We start from the raw sequence: 20,344 nt of genomic DNA, 5'->3' as shown, positions 1-20,344 counted from the left end.
TAGTTGAGAACAAGTTCTCATTTACAACTGCGACCTGGCCAAGATAAAGCATAGCAGTGTGAACAGACAACAGAGTTACACATGGAGTAAACAATAAACAAGTCAATAATAATAATAATATTTTTATTTTTTTAAGTCTATATACATTGTGTGCAAAAGGCATGAGGAGGTAGGCGAATAATTACAATTTAGCAGATTAACACTGGAGTGATAAATGATCAGATGGTCATGTGCAGGTAGAGATACTGGTGTGCAAAAGAGCAGAAAAGTAAATACATATAAACAGTATGGGGATGAGGTAGGTAAATTGGGTGGGCTATTTACCGATAGACTATGTACAGCTGCAGCGATCGGTTAGCTGCTCAGATAGCAGATGTTTGAAGTTGGTGAGGGAGATGAAAGTCTCCAACTTCAGCGATTTTTGCAATTCGTTCCAGTCACAGGCAGCAGAGAACTGGAAAGAAAGGCGGCCAAATGAGGTGTTGGCTTTAGGGATGATCAGTGAGATACACCTGCTGGAGCGCGTGCTACGGGTGGGAGTTGCCATCGTGACCAGTGAACTGAGATAAGGTGGGGCTTTACCTAGCATAGACTTATAGATGACCTGGAGCCAGTGGGTCTGGCGACGAATATGTAGCGAGGGCCAGCCGTCTAGAGCATACAGGTCACAGTGGTGGGTGGTATAAGGTGCTTTAGTAACAAAACGGATGGCACTGTGATAAACTGCATCCAGTTTGCTGAGTATAGTATTGGAAGCCATTTTGTAGATGACATCGCCGAAGTCGAGGATCTGTAGGACAGTCAGTTTTACTAGGGTAAGTTTGGCGGCGTGAGTGAAGGAGGCTTTGTTGCGGAATAGAAAGCTGACTCTAGATTTGATTTTAGATTGGAGATGTTTGATACGAGTCTGGAAGGAGAGTTTACAGTCTAGCTAGACACCTAGGTACTTATAGATGTCCACATATTCTAGGTCGGAACCGTCCAGGGTGGTAATGCTAGTCGGGCGTGCGGGTGCAGGCAGCGAACGGTTGAAAAGCATGCATTTGGTTTTACTAGCGTTTAAGAGCAGTTGGAGGCCACGGAAGGAGTGTTGTATGGCATTAAAGCTTGTTTGGAGGTTAGATAGCACAGTGTCCAAGGAAGGGCCAGAAGTATACAGAATGGGGTCGTCTGCGTAGAGGTGGATCAGGGAATCGCCCGCAGCAAGAGCAACATCATTGATATATACAGAGAAAATAGTCGGCCCGAGAATTTAACGCTGTGGCACCCCCATAGAGACTGCCAGAGGTCCGGACAACATGCCCTCCGATTTGACACACTGAACTCTGTCTGCAAAGTAGTTGGTGAACCAGGCAAGGCAGTCATTAGAAAAACCGAGGCTACTGAGTCTGCCGATAAGAATATGGTGATTGACAGAGTCGAAAGCCTTGGCCAGGTCGATGAAGACGGCTGCACAGTACTGTCTTTTATCGATGGCGGTTATGATATCGTTTAGTACCTTGAGCGTGGCTGAGGTGCACAGCGAGATTGAGATTGCACAGCGGAGAAGGTACGGTGGGATTCGAGATGGTCAGTGATCTGTTTGTTGACTAGGCTTTCAAAGACCTTAGATAGGCTGGGCAGGATGGATATTGGTCTGTAGCAGTTTGGGTCCAGGGTGTCTCCCCCTTTGAAGAGGGGGATGACTGTGGCAGCTTTCCAATCCTTGGGGATCTCAGACGATATGAAAGAGAGGTTGAACAGGCTGGTAATAGGGGTTGTGACAATGGCGGCAGATAGTTTCAGAAATAGAGGGTCCAGATTGTCAAGACCAGCTGATTTATACGGGTCCAGGTTTTGCAGCTCTTTCAGAACATCTGCTATCTGGAGCTGTTGGCCGAGGTTGGAGTAGCCAAGTGGAAGGCATGACCAGCCGTTGGGAAATGCTTCTTGAAGTTTTCGATTATCATGGATTTATCAGTGGTGACCGTGTTACCTAGCCTCAGTGCAGTGGGCAGCTGGGAGGAGGTGCTCTTGTCCTCCATGGACTTTACAGCATCCCAGAACTTTTTGGAGTTAGAGCTACAGGATGCAAATTTCTGCTTGAAAAAGCTGGCCTTTGCTTTCCTGACTGACTGCGTGTATTGGTTCCTGACTTCCCTGAACAGTTGCATATCGCGGGGACTATTCGATGCTATTGCAGTCCGCCACAGGATGTTTTTGTGCTGGTCGAGGGCAGTCAGGTCTGGAGTGAACCAAGGGCTATATCTGTTCTTAGTTCTGCATTTTTTGAACGGAGCATGCTTATCTAAGATGGTGAGGAAGTTACTTTTAAAGAATAACCAGGCATCCTCAACTGACGGGATGAGGTCAATATCCTTCCAGGATACCCGGGCCAGGTCGATTAGAAAGGCCTGCTCTCAGAAGTGTTTTAGGGAGCGTTTGACAGTGATGAGGGGTGGTCGTTTGACTGCGGACCCGTAGCGGATACAGGCAATGTTTACAGATTTAGGGTTGTACCTGGTGGGTTCCTTGATGATTTGTGTGAGATTGAGGGCATCTAGCTTAGATTGTAGGACTGCTGGGGTATTAAGCATATTCCAGTTTAGGTCACCTAACAGAACAAACTCTGAAGCTAGATGGGGTGGCAATCAATTCACAAATGGTGTCCAGGGCACAGCTGGGAGCTGAGGGGGGTCGGTAGCAGGCGGCAACAGTGAGAGACTTATTTCTGGAGAAAGTAATTTTTCAAATTAGTAGTTCGAACTGTTTGGGTATGGACCTGGAAAGTATGATATTACTTTGCAGGCTCTCTCTGCAGTAGACTGCAATTCTGCCCCCTTTGGCAGTTCTATCTTGACGGAAAATATTATAGTTGGGTATGGAAATCTCAGAATTTTTGGTGGTCTTCCTATGCCAGGATTCAGACACGGCAAGGACATCAGGGTTGGCAGAGTGTGCTAAAGCAGTGAGTAAAACAAACTTAGGGGGAGGCTTCTGATGATGACATGCATGAAACCAAGGCTTTTTCGATCACAGAAGTCAACAAATGAGGGTGTCTGGGGACATGCAGGGCCTGGGTTTACCTCCATATCACCAGCGGAAGAAAGGAGGAGTAGTATGAGGGTGCGGCTAAAGGCTATCAAAACTGGTCGCCTAGAGCGTTGGGGATAAAGAATAAAAGGAGCAGATTTCTGGGCATGGTAGAATATATTTAGGGCATAATGCGCAGACAGGGGTATGGTGGGGTGCAGGTACAGCGGAGGTAAGCCCAGGCACTGAGTGATGATAAGAGAGGTTGTATCTCTGGACATGCTGGTTGTAATGGGTGAGGTCACCGCATGTGTGGGAGGTGGGACAAAGGAGGTATCAGAGGTATGAAGAGTGGAAGGGGCTCCATTGTAAACTAAAACAATAATAACTAACCTGAACAACAGTATACAAGGCATATTGACATTTGAGAGAGACATACAGCGAGGCATAAAGTAATCGCAGGTGTTGATTGGGAGAGCTAGCTAAAACAACAGGTGAGACAACAACAGCTAATCAGCTAAGATACATAAGTATTGTGGATTTATTATTGACACCACTCACAGTCCTCTTCCTCCTCCGTCTCCTCCTCTTCAGGATTAAAGGATAAACTGGCATCCTTTCTCTTCTTCTCCAGCTTCCGGGTGGTAGACAGGAGAGCAGAGACGAGATACTGACAACAGCTTTCGACAGAAGACTTCCTACATAATCATGAGTCACTGAGAGATCATAACAGACAAAAGTGGGAGTGAATACAGTAACTTGGGGAATACAGTAACTCGGGGAATACAGTAACTCAGGGAATACAGTAACTCACAGCATCAACTCCTTTGTTTGCTCTTTCTTGGCCAGTTGCTTTTCTCTTTCTTTCACAAGAGCCTCCTGCCTGGCCTTCATATCATTGAGTGTCACCAGACCTGACAAGGTAACACACGATTGCAGTAAGATTGCTTTCTTCACAATCACGTATTGAAACATTCATTCTAGTAATAAAGATGTGCCTGACATACAAGAATACCATTATTTTTCTTAACTTCTAGCTACAATTACTTACCAACAGTGCTGGATTTGAGCTCTGCTTCCACCGCATCATAATTGAGCTTTGAACTTTTATTGACGTTGGACTTGACCATGTTGTCCTGCAGGAGACATTCAGATGGTTAAGAGGGGTGGAAATAGGTAATGTTGAAGGCTTTCAGTAACTACAAAGCATTGAATATGCAAGAAAAATAACGTTACTTAGCTAACTAACGTTAACAAGTTGACTGACATGAGCAATTTTCTCCTTTAGCTGTGAAAGTTGTTCTCTTTCACGCTTTAAAAAAAAAAAATCAGCTGCATGGCTCTTCCAGCCTCGCTTTCTGCATCTTTGTACTAAGCCATATCTTTGAATCAGAAAAAAAAGTAGCTAAATGCCACAGACAAATTGTCTTTACAACATCCAAACACCGTTTTATAAGGTCCCACAGCAAAATGCAATTGTAGATGCCGAGATATCCCCACATCATAACGCCACCAAGAGCTGTCTCGACGAAGTGCATTCTGGGTAGTGTGTGATCCTGTAAAAAATAATAAAAACACTTCCGACGGGGTTTCAAAATAAAAGTACAGCAGCAGCTAATTGCGTCTATTTGTGATGGGCATTCGGACTCTTTTTAGTGAGCCGGCTCAATCAGCTCCGTTCACGTAAAAGAGTCGGCTCGTTTGTCTCCCAAACGGATCAGATTGACGCCCTCTCCCCACTATTTATTGTTTCTGCAGTGAGGATTCATCCTATTTTGGATCATTATTTTTTATTATCTACAGAAAAACGTTTGATTTGAGCTCATAAAGCAGTAGTAGCAGTATGCAAATCAGGGAACCAAATGAACGGCTCTTCCACCGATGCGGTTCGGTTCCCAATTTCACCAAAGAGATCCGTTCAACAAAAAAAAAAGAGTCGTTTGTTCGCGAACGACTCATCACTAGCATCAACTGCGCTGACTCTGCTGATGGTGACAACAAAGCTGTTTTGACATGATGCTCACTGTACCCGGCGCCGGAATTATCATATTATTTGCTTGGCTCTCTCCAAGTTACGCTCTCTATTTTCACATTGGGGAGACGGAGAAAAAATGCTTTATAGAGGAAATTCCAGATGAAACTATGGTTATTGGTAAGTTAGCTAGCTATGGTTTTAGCGTTAGCGAGCTAGCTGCTTCTGGCTCATAGGCTATTTTTATTCAGTCAGTTAGTGCATATGCATGTCTTTCATTTCCGGATGGAGGAAAAATATCTATCACATGGGTATTAATAAATAAAGAGTTTTCGAGCTAGCTACAAAATATGAGAAGATTTAATATGTGGTGAGCCAGTGCAGTGTATTGTTATTTGAGATGGAGTAGGCCATCTATTGAGGATATGAGGAATAGCTTTCATAAGATGATTTCATTTGTCAAATGTCGTCTCTCTATAATTAGGGAAATACAGGACCCAGCTGTGGGACAAGCAGACCGGATCGTTCCTCCCAGCCACACCTGGCCTTGGAATGCATGTGGAGATCAAGGATCCAGATACTAAGGTCAGTTGTTCATCATTGAGAAAAGACATTAGATGTAATGTAATCTCAGGTTAACCCAGAACAACAATTTAGCGTAATTTACGTTGTCAGTCCATGAGAGATTAGAAATAAAGTTACCACACTCTGAAATGTGTACAGTCACTACAGTTTGTATATTCAGAGAACTTGAATGACCTCAATGAGGCAATTCATTTTGCATCACACAATACATATACACAAGACAAATATCTAAATATTACATCATGAACACAATGCCTCCACGTACATTTCATCAGCATGTCTCTATTTCTCTCCAAACCTTTCTTATTCTAGATCATCCTGTCTCGTCAGTATGGGTCAGATGGACGGTTCACCTTCACATCCCATACCCCGGGCGAGCATCAAATCTGCCTGCACTCCAACTCCACCAAGATGGCCCTGTTTGCTGGTGGCAAACTGGTATGAGTGGGATACTTTGCTCATACAGAATGGGTTGTTCAGAACAATTTTCTGCTCACAACAAAATAACCTTCCATAAAGCAGTAAATACACTGAGTATACAAAACATTAAGAATACCAGCCTCAATTTGTTGGGGGGCATTGGACTCTACAAGGTGTTGAAAGCGTTCCACAGGGATGCTGGCCCACGTTGACTCCAATGCTTCCCATAGTTGTGTCAAGTTGGCAGGATGTCGTTTAGGTGGTGGACCATTCTTGATACACACGAGGAAACTGTTGAGCGTGAAAAACCCAGCAGCGTTGCAGTTCTTGACACACTCAAACCGGTGCGCCTGGTTCCGACTACCACACCCTGTTTCGAACCGGTGCGCCTGGTTCCGACTACCACACCCTGTTTCGAACCGGTGCGCCTGGTTCCGACTACCACACCCTGTTTCGAAGGCACTTACACCCTTTTTCTTCTTGCCCATTCATCCTCTGAACGACACACATACACAAGTCTGTCATTATAACCTTGTGCTCTATCTTACAGAGAGTCCACCTGGATATTCAGGTTGGTGAGCATACCAACAACTACCCTGAAATCGCAGCAAAAGACAAGCTCACAGAGCTGCAATTGAGAGCTCGACAATTACTGGACCAAGTAGAACAAATCCAGAAAGAGCAAAACTATCAGCGGGTGAGTTGAAAGATTAAGTTATTCAACTCAAAAATGTAGACTAAGCTACAACATATGTGATAATAAAATCTTGAAAATGTATTTAAACATGCCATACAAATCCATGTTGTGGAATGTCTGTCTTTTCACAGTATCGTGAGGACTTCCCCTTGTCTTTCAATGTTCTCGTGACTGTCTGTGTATCTCATTTAACAGTATCGTGAGGAGCGGTTCCGCATGACAAGTGAGAGCACCAACCAGCGTGTGCTTTGGTGGTCGATAGCGCAGACGCTTATTCTCATCGTCACTGGCATCTGGCAGATGAAGCACCTCAAGAGCTTCTTTGAGGCCAAGAAGTTGGTGTAATGCTCTCAGGCCATCACTGATTGAGTTTAAGACCGGCATCACACCCATACAGAGTTGACTGGCAGAGAGACAAGGTGTTGATGTGATTTAGTAGATGCTTAAAAAGGGCAATTCCGCCACTTTCAACCTCAAGTGTACATATGTGAAACCAGCTCATTTGTGGTTAAATTGATAAGGTCCTAAAAAAAAAAAAATGCTTCTCTGTGGGTTAAAAATAAAAAGTGATTTTCCAAACCTGCAATTATTTTCTTGCTCCCCATGTCACCACAAATGTTTGAAAATCAGTTTTTAAAATGTTAACTTTTGATGTCATCAGGTAGAACTTCACTTAAATTGTTTTAAAATAAACAAATGTGCCATTTCACATATGTCGACAATGGTATTATGCTGGAGATAAACGAGGTTGAGAAGTGGTGGAGTTGCCCTTTAAATGGGCAATCTGCAGCTGAAGGATAGGGCTGGAGAAATTTAACCACACTCAAATTTTTAGTCAAAGCTATAAATTCCAAGGACTTGACCAACTTTGAGATCAAAATTGTTTACATTTACTTTGTTTATAAACAATGAAGTAAAACAAGCTTTTATTTTAGGTTCTGATGAGGTACAACAGTTGAACTAAGCTCATCAGGCATTTGTAAGTTATTCAAGAATCAATGGGTACATATTAATTTGTAAGTCTAAAAAAATTTAACAACTGCAGATTGCCCCTTTTAAACCTGGGAAGCAAATGAATTGATGCCATCCAGTGCGTTTTGTATTGTCCATTATTATTCCGTGATTTTAATTATTGTGTTAAGGAGTAAGCAGCACCTGTGTCCATGTTGTTGTATTAGGTCTACTGCTGTGTAGTTGTTGTATAAAACTGTGTTGGACTGTACATATAAGCAGTGGCAAAATTTTGAACTAAGCAGTCAGATCCACATTACTAGTATTTTGTAGATCTTGGTCTTTCTGAAAACTGTATTATTTTGGTTTAAAACACTTGTATTTATTTGGACTATATTGTGTTTTAGTCTACTAACATGATTGTAACATAGCTAATAATAGGGATATCTTAATGACTAACCTGTTCACGCCCAAACACCAGTTCACAAGTAGAATGGCATCCACAACCTTACCTTCTGTTGAAGAGCAGTATCATTCCAGAAAATATTACGTTATTTATATTTCCAGAGGTCCAAACAGCCCCGTTTAAAAAAAATTAAAAAAGACCCAACTAATTAAATTAGGTGCAGATTCAATTTGAATGTTGTGAAATGAATGCCCATGATAAAATACCCCTGAGTTATTCAAAACTGAACAAGGGTTTAGGTTACAAGCTAGATATCAGTAAGATGCGAATACTACAAAAATGTAGTGTTATGACAAGGAATAAAGTCACAAGGTTTTAATTTGTCATTATTAAGGTTTTTTACTTTTGGTTGGCTGTCATTTCAATGTACTCAATAAAAATGGAAAAAGTTGTTGATTCCCATCTGTGGTCTGTTTATGTAGCATTCCCTGAACAGGATTTTTTTCTAACAGTTATTTTCAATAAATATTGTATTGCTTGTCACCTTCCTCAGTATCAATTTAACCCTGTATCTTGTTTAAGTGAATGTTTTTGCAATACAATTCACTGAATGTGTTCATTATCACCCTTGGTTATGGATTTAGTTTTACATTGATGGTAACTACAGCATTATTGTTCCATAATAACTATAGGATAGACAATCTCATAACAGAACAAACTAAACTATTTCATCTTTGCATAGGTTCATTCTTAAATCTTTTACTGCACCAACAAATAATTCAGACCAGAAGAATCACTGACATCACACAAAATTAAATAACGTGGCAATGTAAACATATGGTATGAATCATTCTTTACCTGCCGTTTTCTAATTTGGTTTATCAATTATAAAAAAACGTCAAATATCTGACACCATACAAAACAATTTAATTGACTCATACCATACGTCATGATATAAGGGGGAGTCGAGAGAGTCGACCTCTGCTTGACTCTCCAAATTATCTTGAATTCCGTTATCGTGTAAAACGGTGTCTATTGAATCTAGGGGTTGGCACAAGATCAAGATGTGAGGTAGGGAACTTCTTATATCCTATACCATCAATTGATTAATGAGAATCTATGTCTAATGTCAACTTAAAAGATCGAACGTCATCCCAAAAATGCTCAAATAAATGAATGGGCTCTGTAGAAAACTACTACATCAACCAAAGACATCATAAAGATACTGTGGAAACCTGCTGTTGTTTTTTCCCCCCCAGAAAATCTCATTAAAATACTAAATCCTTTTCAGCCTGTTGTGAGTGTAGGAAGGAGAAACATCACTGTTCTGTCACAGTGAGACGCTCCATCTTCTTAGCTGCCTCTTCTGTAGGAACCTTTGACTTTCTCTCTGGACTGGGAGTGGGAGTGTTGGGATAATCCCTATTACCAAAAATAGTACTACCCACTCGCACGTTGGTTGAACCCACCTCAATCTAAAAGGAGGAAATGGAAGAGGAGATATACCTCAGAAGGTTATAACTTATACAAACAGCATGAGCAATCGAGTTGCAAATGGGTAGCCTAATTAATATTTGATCATTCAGTATGTTAAGAACATATTGTATTAGCCATTAAGAAGTCTGGAACAGTGGAACTTACCGCGTGTTCGAAGTCAGTGGACATGCCCATACTAAGCTCCACATCTTCAAGCGGCAGCTGTAGACTGGCACACACTTCCTGTCGCCGACTCAGCAAAGCCTGGTTGGTGATGCGCAGCAGACTTAACACACACACACACACCTATAGATGTTTACCAAAAGCCTTAACATAAAACATTAGGGTAATCATAACAGTCAAATACCTGAAAATCCGGGTTAGGGCCATCAGCTAGGTCATAACCATAGCGACCAATGGTCATGAGTCCGGAGAAGTGTAGGGCAGAGCATTTGGATAAAATGTGTTTCACTGTGGTCACGGTCTCACCAGGAGGCAGTCCATGTTTACCTAGAGGTAATGTACAGTGTACAAAACATTAAGAACACCTGCTATTTCCATGACTTTGACTGACCAAGGCCAATCCAGGTGAAAGCTATGATCCCTTATTGACGTCAATTGTTAAATCCACTTCAAATCAGTTTAGATGAAGGGGAGGAGACGGGTTAAAGAAGGATTTATAAGCCTTGAGACATGGATTGTGTCTGTGTTCCATTCAGAGGGTGAATGGGCAAGAATAAAAGTGTAACTGCCTTTGGTTATGGTAGTAGGTACAAGACGCACCAGTTTGTGTCAAGAACTGCAACGCTGCTGGGTTTTTCACACTCAACAATTTCCCGTGTGTATCAAGAATGGTCCACCACCCAAAGGACATCCAGCCAACTTAACAACTGTGGAAAGCATTGGAGTCAACATGGGCCGGCATCCCTGTGGAACGCGTTCGACACCTTGTAGAGTCCCTGCCCCGACGGATTGAGGCTCTTCTGAGGGCATAATGGGGGCGGGCGACTCAATATTCGGATGGTGTTCTTAATGTTTTGTACACCGTGTGGAACAGCAGTTTGTGTATCTGTCTGTGAAGCAGGTTGACTTCATGATTGTTGCCCTTGAGACAGAACTGAGTGAATTCTACTAGATGGGCCAGCTGCAAAGTCAAAATTGTCTAGATATATATGTTGGATAAAATATTAAAAACAAAAATTAGCCTTTTGGTCTTATTTTATTAAAGGTCAGGGTTAGGATTCAATTTAAAAAGCAGATTTTACTACATTGCGGATGTGCCAGCTAGTGACCTCTGCAGTGCTTCCTCCAGTACATGAGTCACCTCAATAAATGCCAACCTACGTGTGTGTGAACCAAGGGTTGAAACAGGTTCATGAAACAGAACCAAAAAAACAGAAAACAACAAAATGATTTGAGGAACAGAACCCGAACCGAAAACGAGAGTGATCTATGCTGTTCCGGAACAGAACCGTCATTTTAAAAGCATGGGAACCGGTTAGTTACGTTATTTCACGTTCCGAGCATTTTATTCCAGTCCCACAAAAAAAAAACGCAACAAAGCGCCTATGCAAAGCCCTCACTCTGTCACACAGAGACTTATTCCAGCATCTGCCTGCCAGTTGGATATCTTTGCCAGCCGGTCGGTGTATATGCTACCTGCCCCTCCCCATGTAAGCATAGGTTACTGTAGCCTACTGACAAAGTGTAATTCAGAAATTAGGGAGAGATGTTTAATTAGAGAAGAATGAATGGACTTTTTCAATGCTATTTGATACTATAGTTACCATGTTTCACATTGGATTTATTAACTACAAAAAAGGTAAATGTTTTATTTTAAATTCTGGTGCCGCTCTGCACACACAAGCTTGATAGCTAGCTAGCTCTGGTCCAACGTTAAATCAACTCAGCAGATCAAAGTCATTCAAAGTTCCGTCATAGAAGCCGCTGCTCCGTAGCTATAATTCTGCGTGCCTAATTCCAATAATGCATGTCATAACAAGATGCCCAGCACTTCAAGGCAAGCTTCCTCCATCCTCACCCTCACAATTCCTGATGCATCTCGTGCCCTACACTGTGACTGGCAGCACAGTGTGTGTTTGTCTTTCAATAGGATTAAACCATGATTTCACTGCAAAATTGGTTCATAACGGATTTTCTATACAGATTAAATCGCTTATCCACTCCACAGAAAGCTGCTCTATCCGCACTGATTGGTAATTTAATAACGAGCTTAATGTAAAAATAAATGTATATTTCAGAGGTTTAAAAAGGAACAGAAAGGAAAGATATAAAGTGGTACTTTTTTGGCGGTTCGAACCAGGTTCAGAACTTTATTTTTCTGGTCGGAACAGTGTAACGTAACAACAACAACAAAAATGATGGTTCTGTTCAGAACAAAACGATTGGGGGAAAAAAATGTTGGGGTTCCAACCCCTGGTGTGAACACTTACTTTCCTCCCCACTGGTGTTGATCTGAACCATGATCTTTAACGTCTGCGTACTAGCTGTTCTCAACCGCAGCCAGGAGCTGTTTACCTTGTCGGCCAACTTGACAGAGTCCACTGTCTCCACCATGAACAGGTTTGGTACACCTGTGGGAAGTGTGTGGGCAGAGTGAAGATATGCCAGGGTTACTAAGGGCTTCTACAGAATGGTGTTTAAAAAAAAGCGTTATTTTTGACAAGGACCGCTGGGTATAGGAAGACATGCAAGTTGATGTTAAAAGTTTTAGAGAAATGGAGGCATAGGATGTTGCACAAGATGTGACATATTACTTACCCAAAAGTTTGTTGACATTATTCTTCTGTAAATGGCCAATAAAATGCCACTCGATTTCTGGGCATGATTCTAAAATCTAGGTTAGGACAGAAATATAATTTTTTTTATCGGTTGCTGGATAGACGCATTACATATGGTAAAGAACAATGTGACTTAAACCTTTCAACACACCTGAGGATTTGAAGCTTTATCCACAAGTTCATTCACCTAAGAGTGAGAGGTAAAAGGAACAAAAATAAAAAGTCAAGCCACAAATGTCTTCACACTACTAATAAAGGTTTTATGTGGAACTGTACAACATGTTCCCATCATATACAATGGGGAGAACAAGTATTTGATACACTGCCCGATTTTGCAGGTTTTCCTACTTACAAAGCATGTAGAGGTCTGTAATTGTTTATCATAGGCAAGCTATATTTATCACTTCAACTGTGAGAGACAGAATCTAGATTCCGAATCTAGGACCATGCTCTACTAACTACAGAGGACCATGTTCTACTAACTACAGAGGACCATGTTCTACTAACTGAACTACAGAGGACCATGTTCTACTAACTGAACTACAGAGGACCATGTTCTACTAGCTGAGCTACAGAGGACCATGTTCTACTAACTGAGCTACAGAGGACCATGCTCTACTAACTGAGCTACAGAGGACCATGTTCTACTAACTGAGCTACAGAGGACCATGTTCTACTAACTGAACTACAGAGGACCATGTTCTACAAACTGAGCTACATAGGACCATGTTCTACTAACTGAGCTACATAGGACCATGTTCTACTAACTGAGCTACAGAGGGCCATGTTCTACTAACTGAGCTACAGAGGACCATGTTCTACTAACTGAGCTACAGAGGACCATGCTCTACTAACTGAGCTACAGAGGACCATGCTCTACTAACTGAGCTACAGAGGACCATGTTCTACTAACTGAACTACAGAGGACCATGTTCTACTAGCTGAGCTACAGAGGACCATGTTCTACTGACTGAGCTACAGAGGACCATGTTCTACTAACTGAGCTACAGAGGACCATGCTCTACTAACTGAACTACAGAGGACCATGTTCTACTAACTGAACTACAGAGGACCATGTTCTACTAACTGAACTACAGAGGACCATGTTCTACTAACTGAACTACAGAGGACCATGTTCTACAAACTGAACTACAGAGGACCATGTTCTACAAACTGAGCTACAGAGGACCATGTTCTACTAACTGAGCTACATAGGACCATGTTCTACTAACTGAGCTACATAGGACCATGCTCTACAAACTGAGCTACAGAGGACCATGTTCTACTAACTGAGCTACAGAGGACCATGTTCTACTAGCTGAACTACAGAGGACCATGTTCTACTAGCTGAACTACAGAGGACCATGTTCTACTAACTGAGCTACAGAGGACCATGCTCTACTAACTGAGCTACATAGGACCATGTTCTACTAACTGAGCTACAGAGGACCATGCTCTACTAACTGAGCTACAGAGGACCATGTTCTACTAACTGAGCTACAGAGGACCATGCTCTACTAACTGAACTACAGAGGACCATGTTCTACTAACTGAACTACAGAGGACCATGTTCTACTAACTGAACTACAGAGGACCATGTTCTACTAACTGAACTACAGAGGACCATGTTCTACTAGCTGAACTACAGAGGACTATGTTCTACTAGCTGAACTACAGAGGACCATGTTCTACTAGCTGAGCTACAGAGGACCATGCTCTACTAACTGAGCTACATAGGACCATGTTCTACTAACTGAGCTACAGAGGACCATGTTCTACTAACTGAGCTACAGAGGACCATGTTCTACTAACTGAGCTACAGAGGACCATGTTCTACTAACTGAGCTACAGAGGACCATGCTCTACTAACTGAGCTACAGAGGACCATGCTCTACTAACTGAACTACATAGGACCATGTTCTACTAACTGAGCTACAGAGGACCATGTTCTACTAACTGAGCTACAGAGGACCATGTTCTACTAACTGAACTACAGAGGACCATGTTCTACTAACTGAGCTACAGAGGACCATGTTCTACTAACTGAACTACAGAGGACCATGCTCTACTAACTGAACTACAGAGGACCATGTTCTACTAACTGAACTACAGAGGACCATGTTCTACTAACTGAGCTACAGAGGACCATGCTCTACTAACTACAGAGGACCATGTTCTACTAACTACAGAGGACCATGTTCTACTAACTGAACTACAGAGGACCATGTTCTACTAACTGAACTACAAAGGACCATGTTCTACTAACTGAACTACAGAGGACCATGTTCTACTAACTGAACTACAGAGGACCATGTTCTACTAACTGAACTACAGAGGACCATGTTCTACTAACTGAACTACAGAGGACCATGTTCTACTAACTGAACTACAGAGGACCATGCTCTACTAACTGAACTACAGAGGACCATGTTCTACTAACTGAACTACAGAGGACCATGCTCTACTAACTGAACTACAGAGGACCATGTTCTACTAACTGAACTACAGAGGACCGTGTTCTACTAACTGAACTACAGAGGACCATGTTCTACTAACTGAGCTACAGAGGACCATGTTCTACTAACTGAGCTACAGAGGACCATGTTCTACTAACTGAACTACAGAGGACCATGTTCTACTAACTGAGCTACAGAGGACCATGTTCTACTAACTGAACTACAGAGGACCATGCTCTACTAACTGAACTACAGAGGACCATGTTCTACTAACTGAACTACAGAGGACCATGTTCTACTAACTGAGCTACAGAGGACCATGCTCTACTAACTACAGAGGACCATGTTCTACTAACTACAGAGGACCATGTTCTACTAACTGAACTACAGAGGACCATGTTCTACTAACTGAACTACAAAGGACCATGTTCTACTAACTGAACTACAGAGGACCATGTTCTACTAACTGAACTACAGAGGACCATGTTCTACTAACTGAACTACAGAGGACCATGTTCTACTAACTGAACTACAGAGGACCATGTTCTACTAACTGAACTACAGAGGACCATGCTCTACTAACTGAACTACAGAGGACCATGTTCTACTAACTGAACTACAGAGGACCATGCTCTACTAACTGAACTACAGAGGACCATGTTCTACTAACTGAACTACAGAGGACCGTGTTCTACTAACTGAACTACAGAGGACCATGTTCTACTAACTGAACTACAGAGGACCGTGTTCTACTAACTGAACTACAGAGGACCATGCTCTACTAACTAAGCTAGAGGACCAGTGTACAATACTCAGTATAACACTCACATAGTTTTCACCAAAGTTGCGATGTCCTTTTCGGTACGCCTCGATCACCATGTCAGGTGGTTTCGTCTTACTTACAGCTACCAGGCGGGGCGGCACCGCGGGCAACGTCTTGGGTGGGAGAGCAGAGGAAAAAGGAAAGCAAAAAAATATATTGTAAATAAATTATGAGTTATATGAACCCAGTCGACATCTGAGGCTCATTCAGGAAGACATATTGGGGGACAATACAGAACAGGAATGCCTCTGTCATGTAGAAAACTATATAGGGTTAGCTGTACTGGTAACGCGTAAAACATTGTGCCTTCCTAAACACAACCAAGGTATGCTGTCCAAATGCACTTATTTTATCATGCTGGCATTTCCTTACAATCAAGACGACAGGAATCTGAAAGGGTCGTCTTTGTCTGTCTACTCTGTATTATGTTTCATTGTTTGTCCAAGATGGCGTAGCAGTCAGACGTCTTTTTGTCCTCGTCTCGTCGTACACAGGCAGTTAGGAAAGCAAAGGCTATCTTTTTCAAACAGAAATTCGCATCTTATAGCACAAACTCAAAAAGGTTCTGGGACACTGTAAAGTCCTTGGAGAATAAGAGCACCTCCTCCCAGCTGCCCACTGCACTGAGGCTAGGAAACACTGTCACCACCGATAAATCTGCGACAATTGAGAATTTCAATAAGCATTTTTCTACAGCAGGCCATGCTTTCCACCTGGCTACCACTACCCGGGTTAACTGCCCGGCACCCCCCACAGCAACCTGCCCAAGCCCCCACCTTTTCTCCTTCACCCAAATCCAGATAGCTGATGTTCTGAAAGAGCTGCAAAATCTGGACCCCTACAAATCAGCCGGGCTAGACAATCTGGACCCTCTCTTTCCAAAATTATCCACCAAAATTGTTGCAACCCCTGTTACTAGCCTGTTCAACCTCTCTTTCGTATCATCTGAGATCCCCAAACATTGGAAAGCTGCCATGGTCATTCCCCTCTTCAAAAGGAGGACATACTCTAGACCCAAACTGCTACAGACCTATATCTATCCTACCCTGCCTTTCTAAGGTCTTCGAAAGCCAAGTTAACAAACAGATCACCGACCATTTCGAATCCCACCGTACCTTCTCCGCTATGAAATCTGGTTTCTGAGCTGGTCATGGGTGCACCTCAGCCACGCTCAAGGTCCTAAACAATATCATAACCGCCATCGATAAGAGACAATACTGTGCAGCTGTATTCATCGACCTGGCCAAGGCTTTCGACTTTGAGAATGCGGTGATTGACATCGGCAGACTCAAAAGCCTTGGTTTCTCAAATGACTGCCTCACCTGGTTCACCAACTACTTCTCAGACAGAGTTCAGTGAATCGGAGGGCCTGTTGTCCGGACCTCTGGCAGTCTCTATGGGGGTGCTACAGGGTTCAAATCCTCGGGCTGACTCTTTTCTCTGTATACATTAATGATGTCGCTCTTGCTGCTGGTGATTCTCTGATCCACCTCTACGCAGATGACACCATCCTGTATACTTCTGGCCTTTCTTTGGACTCTGTGTTAACTAACGTCCAGACGAGCTGCAATGCCATACAACTCTCCTTCTGCGGCCTCCAACTGCTCTTAAACACAAGTAAAACTAAATGCATGCTCTTCGACCAATTACTGCCCACACCTGCCCGCCCTGACCAGCATCATTTCAACAAAACTAAGGAGATGATTGTGGACTTCAGAAAACAGCAGAGGGAACACCCCCTATCCACATCGATGGGACAGTAGTGGAGAGGGTAGTAAGTTTCTCGGCGTACACATCACAGACAAACTGAATTGGTCCACCCACACAGACAGCATCGTGAAGAAGGCGCAGCAGCGCCTCTTCAACCTCAGGAGGCTGAAGAAATTTGGTTTGTCACCAAAAGCACTCACAAACTTCTACAGATGCACAATCGAGAGCATCCTGCCGGGCTGTATCACCGCCTGGTACGGCAACTGCTCCACCCACAACCGTAAGGCTCTCCAGAGGGTAGTGAGGTCTGCACAACGCATCACCGGGGGCAAACTACCTGCCCTCCAGGACACCTACACCACCCGATGTCACAGGAAGGCCATAAAGATCATCAAGGACAACAACCACCCGAGCCACTGCCTGTTCACCCCGCTATCACCCAGAAGGCGAGGTCAGTACAGGTGCATCAAAGCTGGGACCGAGAGACTGAAAAACAGCTTATATCTCAAGGCCATCAGACTGTTAAACAGCCACCACTAACATTGAGTGGCTGCTGCCAACACACTGACTCAACTCCAGCCACTTTAATAATGGGAATTGATGGGAATTGATGTAAAATATAGAAATAAACAGAAATAAAATATTTGGGACAGTGGAAAAGGAGAACGGACCAGTTATGTGGTTTTACTGTGTGCACAGGACCAATGGTAGTGCTCGGCATATCTTCCGGAAATGAAATTAAAGATGACATGTTTAATTGGAAAGAAAAACTATTATCAATTAATAAAAGATTGGGACTGTGGAAAGTCAGGCGACTATCTTTTAGTGGGAAGGTGTTAGTGCTGAAGGCGGACATTCTGCCTTCATTACTTCATTACTTCATTACCGTAGAGATCGGATGTACCAGCCTAGAGGCTGGTGGAAGGGATTTCCCTCATATTCCTCTCAAGCTAGATGCGTTGTTCTACTCAAACATTTGTTGTCTTTTGTCGTCTTCTGTACACAAATGTCACATTTTAATAAAATTCTGGCTGTCTGTACCGTTAAGGTTCATGGTGAAGTGGGATAATAGTAAGCCAAAAGCTGAAATTATCCCGTTACATTTTAAGAAAATAGTGGAATGGGCAAGGAAAACCCCTGTCTGCAAAGTAAAGGAAAATGTAATCAACCACAGATTGCTATACGCCAAATTAATAGAAAATTGTCGTCCTAGAGACGGATTACCAATATCGCCTTCCACCTGGATACGGACACAATTAAAAGGGTTAGACAACAGACTGAAATATTTTAATTGGCTTGTTTTACACAGACGTCTTCCGGTCCGTTCAACTTTACACGATCATAATTTGACCCTAAATAAATTGTTCGCAATCGAAACAATTCCACATGTTTTATGGGAATGTTCTTTTGCTCAATCAGTTTGGGGAATAAGTCAACAATTTTTTGAGATTTTAAAAAACATTGATTATGAAGGGGTTGCGAAACTTGAAATAAAAAAATGTGGAAAGGGTGCAATTATTAGCATTAGTGACTCTGGTGTCCCTTATCAAGACCAAACTTTGGGAGGCCAGATGTGGTGCAGTTAATGACACCCTCAAGCGGTCACCGACGGGATTGGTTCAATTTATAAAACAGGAAGTTTGGAAAAGAATACAATTTGAAATAGATAAGGGGGGCATTGCATCAGTAAAACAGAGATGGAAAGGGATTTACCCGTCATTGTAAATGTGTTTATAACCGATATATAATTGTATTACATAGGTACAATTGAAATGTAATCTAAGCATTTGTAGATATTTGATATACACTGAGGTTTATCAAGAGTGCATTTTGGCATATGTATATATTTTTATTTATATAATTGTTTGTGTTGTTTTTGGAGATTGTTTGATAGAGGCATGTTAAGCTTGAATATAGGCCAATAATACTGGTCAAGAATAACAGCACTTTTTTTTTAGGAGTTTTGATATTCGTATATGGTTACGGTACTTGTTGATACTGTTTAAGTATCCATGTTATGTACAACGTTATGCACTAAATGTGTAATTGTATTTGAATGTGAAATGAAAATAAAAATAATTTTTCAAAAAAAAAAAAAAAAAAACTACTGTTTTCGAATGGTGGTGGGATGGTCTCAATTGAACCAATCAAAACGGTCATTCCTTACGATCAGGAGTGAACGGAAGTTGATGGAAATGTTTTGCAACGTTTACAAAACATTGTTGACGTTTACATCAAAATGATAAAAGCAGCAGATCCTCTAGAATCCTCCACGCGCAAACTGGTGGCATGCAGCGCGCGCCTTTAAAGAGTTTGCATTAAAATAATCAGCACGTATCAAAACGTAATGTGAATGTTACGGTGTGCTTTCTCAATTCAAAGGTTGGTGTTTTTCCTTGCATAACTGGTCCACCGACCCTCGACACTTAAATGATAAGACCATTTCTCACGACATGACAATCTAAAGTACATACACCGGTTCTTCCCAAGATAATATTGAACTGGATTTACCTTGGGTCGACGTGCCGCGGCTTGATTTACCCTGTCTACCACCGCTTGTAACGCTTTTCCAACCTCCTCCGACATTCCTACTTTCCACATACCCTCAATCCACCGACCGTGCGTAAGCAACAGCAACGTGATCAACCTGTCAAAATAAAAGTCCTTTCTATATTATAGAACGCTTGTGTGGAGGTGAGTGGGCGACGCCTTGTTGACTATTGATAAACCATTCCGCATCAATTCAATCTAGCTGGGTGTTTGTTGAACTATGAGACCCGCACGAAACCAGAAATAAATCGACTCCGTTAGTAAATCCATTAGCTGCACCGGTCACTGGCTCCCTGCTCATAGCGGCTGAGTATCCATATAGCAATGCTGGCTCAGCTCAATGACGAGGCACGAGAGCAGTTAGCTACTTTTCGTCACTAAACTTCGGCAAAACGCAAGGAACGTTATTTTCAATGTAAAAATCTCTCGTTTTATATTTGACGAGGTTGAAGCCCTTCAGACACTTATGATCTTAGTCAGATATG

The 20,344-nt window shown here is 42.4% G+C and overlaps 3 protein-coding genes across 3 annotated transcripts; 1 reads left to right on the top strand and 2 right to left on the bottom strand.

The window, feature by feature from the left end:
* Nucleotides 1-109: 109 nt before the first annotated feature.
* LOC110492662 (family with sequence similarity 50 member A) lies at nt 110-4,550 on the bottom strand. Its single transcript, XM_090201626.1, is given in 6 exon segments — nt 110-3,710; nt 3,827-3,926; nt 4,064-4,148; nt 4,280-4,336; nt 4,339-4,383; nt 4,521-4,550. Coding segments are annotated over 6 exon segments (471 nt in total). The 3' UTR covers nt 110-3,556.
* A 68-nt stretch (nt 4,551-4,618) lies between these two features.
* Nucleotides 4,619-8,505, top strand: tmed4 (transmembrane p24 trafficking protein 4). Its single transcript, XM_021567099.3, has 5 exons — nt 4,619-5,164; nt 5,469-5,569; nt 5,882-6,007; nt 6,540-6,686; nt 6,882-8,505. The coding sequence occupies exons 1-5, from the start codon at nt 5,026-5,028 to the stop codon at nt 7,029-7,031; spliced, it is 663 nt and encodes a 220-aa protein (XP_021422774.2). The 5' UTR covers nt 4,619-5,025; the 3' UTR covers nt 7,032-8,505.
* plpbp (pyridoxal phosphate binding protein) lies at nt 8,417-19,933 on the bottom strand. The gene is made up of 8 exons (XM_021567093.3): nt 19,821-19,933; nt 15,605-15,712; nt 12,472-12,507; nt 12,301-12,376; nt 11,973-12,113; nt 9,887-10,029; nt 9,685-9,783; nt 8,417-9,518 (listed from the first exon to the last, which is right to left on the bottom strand). The coding sequence occupies exons 1-8, from the start codon at nt 19,908-19,910 to the stop codon at nt 9,363-9,365; spliced, it is 849 nt and encodes a 282-aa protein (XP_021422768.1). The 5' UTR covers nt 19,911-19,933; the 3' UTR covers nt 8,417-9,362.
* Between the last annotated feature and the right edge of the window lie 411 nt (nt 19,934-20,344).

The sequence above is a fragment of the Oncorhynchus mykiss genome, chromosome 16 (assembly GCF_057628025.1).
Source record: "Oncorhynchus mykiss isolate SJ-2025 chromosome 16, ASM5762802v1, whole genome shotgun sequence".
Taxonomy (NCBI): domain Eukaryota; kingdom Metazoa; phylum Chordata; class Actinopteri; order Salmoniformes; family Salmonidae; genus Oncorhynchus; species Oncorhynchus mykiss.
This window is presented reverse-complemented; position numbering and strand designations above follow the sequence as displayed.

Bases quoted from the DNA above. Each gene is read 5' to 3' on its own strand.
- tmed4 (XM_021567099.3), top strand. From the start codon at position 5,026: ATGATGCTCACTGTACCCGGCGCCGGAATTATCATATTATTTGCTTGG. The intron at 6,008-6,539 runs GTATGAGTGGGA...TCTATCTTACAG, and splicing joins TGTTTGCTGGTGGCAAACTG to AGAGTCCACCTGGATATTCA. The intron at 6,687-6,881 runs GTGAGTTGAAAG...CTCATTTAACAG, and splicing joins AAGAGCAAAACTATCAGCGG to TATCGTGAGGAGCGGTTCCG.
- plpbp (XM_021567093.3), bottom strand. From the start codon at position 19,910: ATGTGGAAAGTAGGAATGTCGGAGGAGGTTGGAAAAGCGTTACAAGCG. The intron at 9,784-9,886 runs GTATTTGACTGT...ATCACCAACCAG, and splicing joins GCCCTAACCCGGATTTTCAG to GCTTTGCTGAGTCGGCGACA. The intron at 9,519-9,684 runs GTAAGTTCCACT...TCCTCCTTTTAG, and splicing joins CCACTGACTTCGAACACGCG to ATTGAGGTGGGTTCAACCAA.